We start from the raw sequence: 12,001 nt of genomic DNA, 5'->3' as shown, positions 1-12,001 counted from the left end.
TGATGTCTATACCTTATGGGCAAATGTCACCCTGTCAATTAGACTATCTCAGTTGGCACTTGGTGTTTAGTATTCTATTGATGTCTATACCTTTTGGTCAAATGTCACCCTGTCAATTTGACTATCTCAGTATGAACAGACATAATATAGTTTATTTCTGTCTATATTCGTACGGCAAATGTCACCCATTCAACTTCACTATCTAAGTTCATTTAAATGCACTTGTTCTGTTGTATTTGATCAATGGCTATACTTTTTTAGCTAATGTGACACTGTCAACTTCATTAGGTACTGATTATTCCAAGTCACTATCGGGGAGGAAAACCGATAAATGGGAAGAGATCTACGAGATGTATCGAAAACACTCACAGGCTGTTGGTTTTAGCATTAGGAAAGGCACTTCTCGTAGAGCAAACGGGCCTGGCACACCTGAGATAGAGAGATATTTTGTATGCTCATGTGAAGGAAAACACGGGAATGGTTACTCACTAACTGAAGACACATCAAAAATTACATTAGACCAACATTTGAACACCCAAAGACTAACACACATACCCAAAATGTATCATTACATTAAAACAATGTCAACAAATTCAGCCCAATTTTTTACCATTTTATATCACGACAAACATCTCACAAATGGTTACTCACTAACTGAAGACACATCAAAATTAACACCAAGAATCCAGAAACTTGTCACCATATTCATCAGTGTTGTTTATAGTCTAAGTTACCTTCCAAGTGAACAAAATATAACGACATTATAAGAGTGACACACAAACAAAAAATGTAAACACATCCACCCTGAATGTCACCCTCTTCATTCCTTTACATTTCACCCACATTTGCACACCCAAATAATGAACAAACATAAAAAATTACAACTTTGAAAAAAACTTGTTATCACTTTCAAGAGAAATGTCAATAATCAACATCACAAGTCCCAGATCAGAAAAGACTACTCACTTTGCCAGCACCAAAGAATATTCACCTCCCCTTCGTTTCTTCGACCCCTCACCAACCTCTCTTTTCCGCTGAATCATCTTCAAGGCCTTTGGCTCCAATGCACAATCTGCAAAATGTAAACAAAGTACTGTAAATAATGTCCACACAACTTTAGTAAATATGTCGACAAATTCACAGAATATGTCAACAACTCACCTTTTGTCACGTCTCTTGGCTTTCCAACCGCTTTATTTTTCTGCGCACTTTTCCATGCATTTACCGCCAACTTCACAGCTTCATTCACAACGTCTACAATTTTGGTCAAAAACGGGTATGATGAGAATGGCTAAAAAATAATAACTCAAATAAATAAAACAGTTCAACCGATAACTTGCCTGTATCAACCTCCTCCTCTTCATCCACATCTGTCTCAATATCGTCTTCCTCCTCCTCTTCCTGTTCATCTTCCTCAACTGTCTTTCCCTTCCTCTTATCTCTTGCACTCCCTAAACTGAATGTCACCTTCTTCCGTTTACCTTTACCTACATCCATTTCCTCATCATCTGTACCTTCGGCAGCCACATCAGTCTCCTCAATTTCATCCTCCACTGCCACAACCTTCTTCCTCCTTCGACCAGTTGAAGATCTGGACTGGTTCATAGCCACCGGCACTTCATCCTCCCCTGAAACAAAATCACAACAAAAGCACCAACGACATAAAATCAGAAAAGGAGACCATATTCAATAAAAATTAATTTAATTTGCATGTCTCCTTTTAAATCAACGATAACGATAATTATAACCCCAAAAAGTATTAACAATAGTAACAGAAATACATACCTTCACCGACACCGTCACTCTTGCTTACGGATCTTGTGTTCTTCTTCAGTGTGATACGTTTTGTCACCATGATTATTGATAATGTTTTATTATTTTTTTGTTAATTACGAAGGATGTGCAAGAAAATGGAAGCTTTATTTCATAAACATTTGAATGGGGAGATAGAAGGGGGAGAGAGAACGGTGAATGTAATTGTGATAGGGAGAGGGGGAGGGGGAGGTTACATTGGGAAGGGGGGGATTTAGGATAGGTTTAAGCAACCTAATTAATGCAGACGTAAAAAAAAGTCTCACCTGACTATTCATATACAGTAACTAATGTCGACCCAATTTCCACGAATACACCACTATCCGACCCGTCGCAAGCTTGCGACGGGTATCTCCGTCATAAGCAAGACGGACTGATTATAGTTCATAAATTTTCTATTTTATTGCCGAGATTATCATTATATGACACATTTATAACCAATTTATGTATATTTAGCATCCATTTTATTTTTTAATTATGATTTTGTCTTAAATAAAGTTATCATACTATCGATTGTCTTAAAATAAACATTATAATATCACTAATATAGTACTATATAATCGTTTTTATAAATATCTACGTGATTAATATCTGTATAGTATTGTTGTAACTAAGGTTTTTCAAACTCTTATAAGAACTCTCTAAGATAATTTCCAAGCGATTCAAAAGATCTGCATAGCTAAAAGTCTAAAACAGTGGTTGTCATATTCCACGCATCCGGAGAACGGGAGAAGCAGGATATACAAGGTCTGCACAGCTAAAAGTCTAAAACAGTGGTTGTCGACTTGCCGGTTGGAAATATAGTTCCCCATACTCCGTTCATCCGTGACAAGAAAAGATATAGCAAGGACTTCAAAACTAAAACAGCAAATGGAAATTTTAATGCACTGTACTAAATTTGTGAACAAACATAGTCGCTGTATACTTCCGAAATTTTGATACTCCTCTTAAATCAAGTTTCACTAATACAGTAATACTCCCTCACTTTGTATGCCAAGAGCTGCATTTAACATACTGTAATAACTATGAATATTCATGGCATCAATTTGTGTAATCCAATAAAATTGAGCAAAGTTCACTTTGTGTATTATTGAGCAATGCCGAAATACTAACATTGCAAGCCATTATTCATCCAACTAGTACCTTAACATATACCTACAAAATTCATGTATTGAAAATTGTGCTCGAATTTTTCAAAAGTACATCGTAGGACGGTTTGTAACTAGTATTCTAGTAACTATTACCTTCCAACATACCTACAAAACATGGGACATATTTTGACAAAATAACCACAGTTGCTGTATGCTTCTCTCGCCAGATTAGATGGTCCAAAGGGCAGACAGATGTATCTTCTCCAAGTTACGACCATGTCATCACTATACAAGGCCCAAGGACGAAGTATAGACAGAGTTCAGAAGGCTCTTGAAAGCGATTAGGAGTCTGCAGGGCCGTCAAATGCAGTTGATGATGTAATCGCATAGAACCAGACCGCCACCAACACCTAATCCCAATTCAAAAATGCAATTCTTTCAATAATGCCTTATAATTCTTATCAATCATCTTGACATCCTTCCCTCGAAATTCCTCAAGAAGCTCAATAGCCTCATTCCCTTTCCCACCTCTACACAACTCGTCAAACACCGTCCTATAAGTCATCATGTCAGGACTCATTCCATTCCCAACCATATCCCTTAAAACCTCAACTGTCTCCTCAAACCTCCTCTCAATCGCCAAACTACACACCAATGCCATCCAAGCGCTACTCGTCCCAACCAAATTCTTCTCCCTCATCTCCCTAAAACACTTCAATCCCTCCCAAACCCTCCCTTTCTCACACAACCCCTTGACCAAATAACTATAACTGTACTTATTGGGCTCGCACCCATACAATCCCATCTCCCTAAACACCCTAACCGCCTCATCCAGCTGCAAACATTTCGCATAAGCTTTAATCACCATATTCAACACGTACACATCCGGCACTACCCCAAACTGCTTCATCTGCCTCGTCAACGACCTCACACTATTCAAATACACATACCCAACATTAATTTTCCCAAACTTCCTCAACAGGACTGTAAACAACATAGTGTATGTGTCCAAGTCAGGCCTGCAGCAGGGCACAAAATCTTGATTGGTAGTCACAGGCTTAGGCTTAATCATTCTCTTGTAGAGGTCGAAGGCACGGGCGAACAGGCAGGGGTGGGAGCAGCAGAAGCGGATGAGGGAATTGTAAAAGGGGGTGGACGGAGGGACGGTGCCAGCGAGGATGTCGTCTAAGAGGGAAGAGGCAATGCGGTGGCGGTGACCGGAAAGGGAGAGGTGGATCATGGTTAGGTAAGTGGTTTGGTTGTGTTTGTAGTTGCGATGTTGAGCGGTCCAGCGGAAGATGTCGTAGGCTAGGTCTGGGTCGGTTTGGGAGTTGAGGGCTTGGTTGACGTCAGATGGGGTGAAGCCAGGTTTGAGGTGCGTGGTCCATGTTTCAAATTGTTTTTCTAAGGGGGTTTGGGAACGGTGGCTGAGGTTGGGTGCGGGTGTGGGTGTGGGTGTGGGTGTGGATGTGGTGGTGGAGAAGGAGTGTAGGTGGGCAAGGAAGGGAAGGAGGGTGGTGGTGGTAAGGGTGTGGGTGCGGCGAAGGAGTGAGATAGTTGTCATTCTTGTGGTTGTGGTTGCATTTTCCACTAGAACCCTACAACACAAAAGTAATTAGGTAAAAATAAAAAATAAAAAAAATAACAAATCTTCAACACAATATCAAAGGTCCTAAATTAGTGAACCAGATCAATTGCATGATTAATAACACCATCAAAAGTTTAACATTACCATGAATTCAGAACATATATTATGAGTTATGACCCAGAAACGTAGAGATTAATTAGGTAAAGAAAGCCCAAAAAATATTCAACACATCATTGAATTTCAGCCAATTTCACACAAAAATCAATATCAAAAATCCTAAATTAGTCAATGAATTTGTAGATCAGTAGCATGATAAATAACAACTTTAAAATCTGAACTTTACCATGAGTTCAAAACATTTATTATGACCCAGAAACATGCAAATGAATTAAGTAAGAAAAATCTATGAAACTCAAAACAAGATCAATTAGAAGAGCAGTACACTGCAAGGAAAAACACGTCTAAACGAAAGAGTTTTTGAGTTGTGTTAGTATGAAAGGGTATCCAGTAGACTCGTAATAGGGGCAAAATCAACCCAATCAATTTGGTTAGATTATGCAGCCATCTTTGTAAGCTTCATTAACCACTAATCAGCTCATCAACTAATGGTCCCCAAGACGACTTCACTCAAAACAAATAACCGAAAAAACATCATTCATATCCAAACCTAGTCCTCCCACCCATTCACTGGAATCATACCAACAACAATAACGACAACATAAACATAGTGCCTCAATGGCTCATGTAAAATTGCGAGGGGGGAGGTCGACATACGCCCTCCTTTGTGTTAGCAAACCCAAGGTGAAAATTGTGTCGAGAAATGCATCAAGTGACAGAATCATACTATTTGAATAAAATACTACTCACATACATTCAATCACGATTCGTAATCAATCAAGAGAAGAAACATAATCATTTACAAACCCTAAAAAACAACAATTGGAATTCTAGCAATTGGAATCCCTTACATTAACATCATTTTCAGCTACTTCCAATCAAATTACCATAGATAAATTACACAAATCAACAATCACTCCAATCAAATCAAACCATAATACTAAATCAATCTAGCCTAAACCTCAAGCAATCAATCACATACACAATTCCTGATCAATCAGAAACCCTAAAAAAACAATTGGCTTGAGTAAGATATATAGTTAGAGAGTGATACCGGGAATTTTATCAGGTGATACAGTTGCCTTTACTGAATACAGACGGAGCTTCCAAAGGTAATCCGGGTTTAATCGAAATGATACTGGGAATTTTTATCGAAACTTATTTCCAGCCCTGTGGAATTTGTTCATTCGTGAGGGCGGAACTCCTGGTTTGGACGGAGATGTCACTCTTAAATGAAAATTTGTGATTTTCTTAATGTTTTATCTCTATGGTCGTATGAATAATGCCACTTGCACAAGTTTATTAAGAGCAAGTCCAATGGTGTAGCTTAGGGACTTGCTTGCAATTTCATAAAATTGCAAGCTAGTTCTTCTACACCATTGGAGAAGGATGTATATATTAGCTTGGCTTAAGCTAGTAGCTTCATTAAGCTACTTGCTTAGATGGCCCCACATTTACCAAACAACCAATAGGAAATTAGCTCTATTAATTTTTTATTTATTCTTATTATTTGATTTGCATTTTAATCAAAACCTACGTATAACTCAAATTGCTTGATGTATCGAATTGTATCGCCGACGCTAAATGCTTAGTTCGAGCATACTATATCTAAATGCTTAGTTCGAGAATTTGGCTTACTTTGTTTGATCATACAACAACAAAGCAAAAAAAGCTTGATCACTGACAGTAACACTTACATTTCTGGTATGAATTGAACTTGTTATGGTTCGACATTTTCGTTTTTCTATATTGAAGTGTGATAAAAAAAAAAAAAAAAATCTGTTGATCACAATTCTTAGAGGAGACAGTCTCTCGAATAGAGACATTGAATTAAGTGAGGAATATTATTTATGTTGCTGATGATCCAATGCTATATATAACTCCTATAGTCCTATATCTACAAACAACCAAAATCTACATATAACTCCTATAGTCCTATATACTTGTGAAATGTAAACAAACTTTCCCCTATAATTTAGAAATTAGTTCCATATTTCATGCTTTGTTTTGTTAACTTTCCTTATGCAAATTTCATGTTAAATATTTTGTCTTCCAATTTCGGATTATTGAAATTAGCATGGATAATGAAGATATACTACAAAATTCTCAAACACCTCCTCCTCGAGCATTGCCAAGAAGCGTAAATATACAATCTCCGAACTATTCACATCATCAACCTATCCCTCAACACTATCCTAACTATAACTATCAATCATATATGGCACCAGAGAGCACAAGAAGAAATAGCTTGGGTGGCTTTTCTAACCAAGATAGTTCAACGCCGATGTCGGGTACCGAGTCTCAAACTCGTCAACATGAAGTTGAAGAAGAGGATGAAGTTCAAATCGTAGAATCATCAAACATGAAAGGCAAATTTAAGTGGAGCCAAACAAAAGATGAGGATCTATGCAAAAGTTGGTTAACAATTTCAAATGACGGTGCCACCGGTAATCATCAATCTTACAATAGTTATTGGCAAAGAATTGTTGACTACTACAACGAATGGAGGAAAGGCGGTGATCCAATCGACATTCCAAAGGCTTCTAATCATTGGTTTAAGATGAGCGTCGAAGTATCGAAGTTCAACGGATGCTATATACAAATTAAAGAGAGTCATCCTAGTGGTCATAATGAAGAATCTTTGAAGAACATGGCTAATCAACTATGGAGTACTCGTCACAAGAATGGCCAACAGAAGACATTCCCATATTTGCATTCTTGGGAAATTCTTCGACACCAACCAAAATGGGAGGAATTTGCAAATAGGAATAAAAACAATTGCATCAAAGAGACAAAAAAATTCGATGACAGCCACACCGTCTACAAACATCGATGAAGGTACCAATGTAGAAGAAATATCGGAGAAACGTCCAATAGGTCAGAAGGCATCTAAAGCGGCATCGAAAGGTAGGGGCTCTAAGAAGAAGGGCAGTGAAGACTTTGTGAACTCATTTGGAGAGTATAAAGAGTTACAAACAAAGAAATTTTCGTTATGGGAGGAACGCATCCGTATATCGGATTTTGAAATTCTAACCAAGGACACTTCAAATATGGATGATCGGGCAAGAAAGGATCATGAACAAGTGTGCAACATTATTAGGGCTAAGTACGGAATAGAATGATTTCTGTTTAATTAGTCGATTTTCTGAATTATTACGCAGGGTTAAGCATAGATTACGTCCATTTAATTAGTAGTTCGTAATAATAAAAGCTTTGATTTGTTTTAGACAATTTATGCAAAAGTTCGCAAAATTGAATGAACATAATATAGATAGAAAAACTTCGGAGGTCAAAACAGAGGCTTTAACGGCCTTTTTTCGAAAAAATACTTGGCCAAGTCCTCCACTAGAACCCTACAACACAAAAGTAATTAGGTAAAAAAAAAAAAAAAATAAAATAACAAATCTTCAACACAATATCAAAGGTCCTAAATTAGTGAACCAGATCAATTGCATGATTAATAACACCATCAAAAGTTTAACATTACCATGAATTCGAACATATATTATGAGTTATGACCCGAAAACGTAGAGATTAATTAGGTAAAGAAAGCCCAAAAAATATTCAACACATCATTGAATTTCAGCCAATTTCACACAAAAATCAATATCAAAAATCCTAAATTAGTCAATGAATTTGTAGATCAGTAGCATGATAAATAACAACTTTAAAATCTGAACTTTACCATGAGTTCAAAACATTTATTATGACCCATAAACATGCAAATGAATTAAGTAAGAAAAATCTATGAAACTCAAAACAAGATCACTTAGAAGAGCAAAGATACTCGCAAGGAAAAACACGTCTAAACGAGAGTTTTTGAGTTGTGTTAGTATGAAAGGGTATCCATGAGACTCGTAATAGGGGCAAAATCAACCCAATCAATTTGGTTAGATTATGCAGCCATATTTGTAAGCTTCATTAACCACTAATCAGCTCATCAACTAATGGTCCCCAAGACGACTTCACTCAAAACAAATAACCGAAAAAACATCATTCATATCCAAACCTAGTCCTCCCACCCATTCACTGGAATCATACCAACAACAATAACGACAACATAAACATAGTGCCTCAATGGCTCATGTAAAATTGCAAGGCGGGAGGTCGACATACGCAGACCTCCTTTGTGTTAGCAAACCCAAGGTGAAAATTGTGTCGAGAAATGCATCAAGTGACAGAATCATACTATTTGAATAAAATACTACTCACATACATTCAATCACGATTCGTAATCAATCGAGAAAGAAACATAATCATTTACAAACCCTAAAAAACAACAATTGGAATTCTAGCAATTGGAATCCCTTACATTAACATCATTTTCAGCTACTTCCAATCAAATTACCATAGATAAATTACACAAATCAACAATCACTCCAATCAAATCAAACCATAATACTAAATCAATCTAGCCTAAACCTCAAGCAATCAATCACATACACAATTCCCGATCAATCGAAACCCTAAAAAACAATTGGCTTGAGTAAGATATATAGTTAGAGAGTGATACCGGAATTTTATCGGGTGATACAGATTGCCTTTATCAATACGACGGAGCTTCCAAAGGTAATCCGGGTTTAATCGAAATGATACTCTTGGGAATTTTTATCGAAACTTATTTCCATACTGTGGAATTTGTTCATTCGTGAGGGCGGAACTCCTGGTTTGGACGGAGATGTCACTCTTAAATGAAAATTTGTGATTTTCTTAATGTTTTATCTCTATGGTCGTATGAATAATGCCACTTGCACAAGTTTATTAAGAGCAAGTCCAATGGTGTAGCTTAGGGACTTGCTTGCAATTTCATAAAATTGCAAGCTAGTTGCTACACCATTGGAGAAGGATGTATATATTAGCTTGGCTTAAGCTAGTAGCTTCATTAAGCTACTTGCTTAGATGGCCCCACATTTACCAAACAACCAATAGGAAATTAGCTCTATTAATTTTTTATTTATTCTTATTATTTGATTTGCATTTTAATCAAAACCTACGTATAACTCAAATTGCTTGATGTATCGAATTGTATCGCCGACGCTAAATGCTTAGTTCGAGCATACTATATCTAAATGCTTAGTTCGAGAATTTGGCTTACTTTGCTTGATCATACAACAAAGAAAAAAAGCTTGATCACCGACAAGAACACTTACATTTCTGGTATGAATTGAACTTGTTATGGTTCGACATTTTCGTTTTTCTATCTTTGAAGTGTGATAAAAAAAAAAAAAAATCATGATCACAATTCTTAGAGGAGACAGTCTCTCGAATAGAGACATTGAATTAAGTGAGGAATATTATTTATGTTGCTTTGATGATCAATGCTATATATAACTCCTATAGTCCTATATCTACAAACAACCAAAATCTACATATAACTCCTATAGTCCTATATACTTGTGAAATGTAAACAAACTTTCCCCTATAATTTAGAAATTAGTTCCATATTTCATGCTTTGTTTTGTTAACTTTCCTTATGCAAATTTCATGTTAAATATTTTGTCTTCCAATTTCGGATTATTGAAATTAGCATGGATAATGAAGATATACTACAAAATTCTCAAACACCTCCTCCTCGAGCATTGCCAAGAAGCGTAAATATACAATCTCCGAACTATTCACATCATCAACCTATCCCTCAACACTATCCTAACTACAACTATCAATCATATATGGCACCAGAGAGCACAAGAAGAAATAGCTTGGGTGGCTTTTCTAACCAAGATAGTTCAACGCCGATGTCGGGTACCGAGTCTCAAACTCGTCAACATGAAGTTGAAGAAAAGGATGAAGTTCAAATCGTAGAATCATCAAACATGAAAGGCAAATTTAAGTGGAGCCAAACAAAAGATGAGGATCTATGCAAAAGTTGGTTAACAATTTCAAATGACGGTGCCACCGGTAATCATCAATCTTACAATAGTTATTGGCAAAGAATTGTTGACTACTACAACGAATGGAGGAAAGGCGGTGATCCAATCGACATTCCAAAGGCTTCTAATCATTGGTTTAAGATGAGCGTCGAAGTATCGAAGTTCAACGGATGCTATATACAAATTAAAGAGAGTCATCCTAGTGGTCATAATGAAGAATCTTTGAAGAACATGGCTAATCAACTATGGAGTACTCGTCACAAGAATGGCCAACAGAAGACATTCCCATATTTGCATTCTTGGGAAATTCTTCGACACCAACCAAAATGGGAGGAATTTGCAAATAGGAATAAAAACAGCGGTGCATCAAAGAGACAAAAAAATTCGATGACAACCACACCGTCTACAAACATCGATGAAGGTACCAATGTAGAAGAAATATCGGAGAAACGTCCAATAGGTCAGAAGGCATCTAAAGCGGCATCGAAAGTTAGGGGCTCTAAGAAGAAGGGCAAAGAAGACTTTGTGAACTCATTTGGAGAGTATAAAGAGTTACAAACAAAGAAATTTTCGTTATGGGAGGAACGCATCCGTATATCGGATTTTGAAATTCTAACCAAGGACACTTCAAATATGGATGATCGGGCAAGAAAGGATCATGAACAAGTGTGCAACATTATTAGGGCTAAGTACGGAATAGAATGATTTCTGTTTAATTAGTCGATTTTCTGAATTATTACGCAGGGTTAAGCATAGATTACGTCCATTTAATTAGTAGTTCGTAATAATAAAAGCTTTGATTTGTTTTAGACAATTTATGCAAAAGTTCGCAAAATTGAATGAACATAATATAGATAGAAAAACTTCGGAGGTCAAAACAGATGCTTTAACGGCCTTTTTTCGAAAAAATACTTGGCCAAGTCCTCCACTAGAACCCTACAACACAAAAGTAATTAGGTAAAAAAAAAAAAAAAAAAAAATAACAAATCTTCAACACAATATCAAAGGTCCTAAATTAGTGAACCAGATCAATTGCATGATTAATAACACCATCAAAAGTTTAACATTACCATGAATTCAGAACATATATTATGAGTTATGACCCAGAAACGTAGAGATTAATTAGGTAAAGAAAGCCCAAAAAATATTCAACACATCATTGAATTTCAGCCAATTTCACACAAAAATCAATATCAAAAATCCTAAATTAGTCAATGAATTTGTAGATCAAAGAGCATGATAAATAACAACTTTAAAATCTGAACTTTACCATGAGTTCAAAACATTTATTATGACCCAGAAACATGCAAATGAATTAAGTAAGAAAAATCTATGAAACTAAAAACAAGATCACTTAGAAGAGCAAAGACACCGCAAGGAAAAACACGTCTAAACGAGAGAGTTTTTGAGTTGTGTTAGTATGAAAGGGTATCCATGAGACTCGTAATAGGGGCAAAATCAACCCAATCAATTTGGTTAGATTATGCGACCATATTTGTAAGCTTCATTAACCACTAATCAGC

General features: G+C 36.4%; 3 protein-coding genes across 3 annotated transcripts; 2 read left to right on the top strand and 1 right to left on the bottom strand.

The window, feature by feature from the left end:
* Positions 1–2,876: 2,876 nt before the first annotated feature.
* Positions 2,877–5,769, bottom strand: LOC141612376 (pentatricopeptide repeat-containing protein At3g25210, mitochondrial). The gene is made up of 2 exons (XM_074431140.1): positions 5,663–5,769; positions 2,877–4,501 (listed from the first exon to the last, which is right to left on the bottom strand). Exon 2 carries the CDS (start codon positions 4,465–4,467, stop codon positions 3,325–3,327), a length of 1,143 nt encoding a protein of 380 aa, XP_074287241.1. The 5' UTR covers positions 4,468–4,501; positions 5,663–5,769; the 3' UTR covers positions 2,877–3,324.
* A 916-nt stretch (positions 5,770–6,685) lies between these two features.
* LOC141588075 (uncharacterized) lies at positions 6,686–7,730 on the top strand. The gene is made up of 2 exons (XM_074409531.1): positions 6,686–7,277; positions 7,420–7,730. The coding sequence occupies exons 1-2, from the start codon at positions 6,686–6,688 to the stop codon at positions 7,728–7,730; spliced, it is 903 nt and encodes a 300-aa protein (XP_074265632.1).
* Positions 7,731–10,136: 2,406 nt separating this feature from the next.
* LOC141588073 (uncharacterized) lies at positions 10,137–11,183 on the top strand. Its single transcript, XM_074409530.1, has one exon. It carries the CDS (start codon positions 10,137–10,139, stop codon positions 11,181–11,183), a length of 1,047 nt encoding a protein of 348 aa, XP_074265631.1.
* The last annotated feature ends 818 nt before the right edge of the window (positions 11,184–12,001 follow it).

This window comes from Silene latifolia, chromosome 1, assembly GCF_048544455.1.
Source record: "Silene latifolia isolate original U9 population chromosome 1, ASM4854445v1, whole genome shotgun sequence".
Taxonomy (NCBI): Eukaryota; Viridiplantae; Streptophyta; class Magnoliopsida; order Caryophyllales; family Caryophyllaceae; genus Silene; species Silene latifolia.
Note: the sequence above shows the minus strand (reverse complement) of the source record. Positions and strands in the feature narration are given on the sequence as shown.

What these genes read in the sequence shown, in the direction of transcription:
- LOC141612376 (XM_074431140.1), bottom strand. Translation starts at nt 4,467, where the DNA reads ATGACAACTATCTCACTCCTTCGCCGCACCCACACCCTTACCACCACC.
- LOC141588075 (XM_074409531.1), top strand. Translation starts at nt 6,686, where the DNA reads ATGGATAATGAAGATATACTACAAAATTCTCAAACACCTCCTCCTCGA. An exon ending in CATGGCTAATCAACTATGGA is followed by an intron (nt 7,278 to 7,419) that starts GTACTCGTCACA and finishes ATTCGATGACAG; the next exon opens with CCACACCGTCTACAAACATC.
- LOC141588073 (XM_074409530.1), top strand. Translation starts at nt 10,137, where the DNA reads ATGGATAATGAAGATATACTACAAAATTCTCAAACACCTCCTCCTCGA.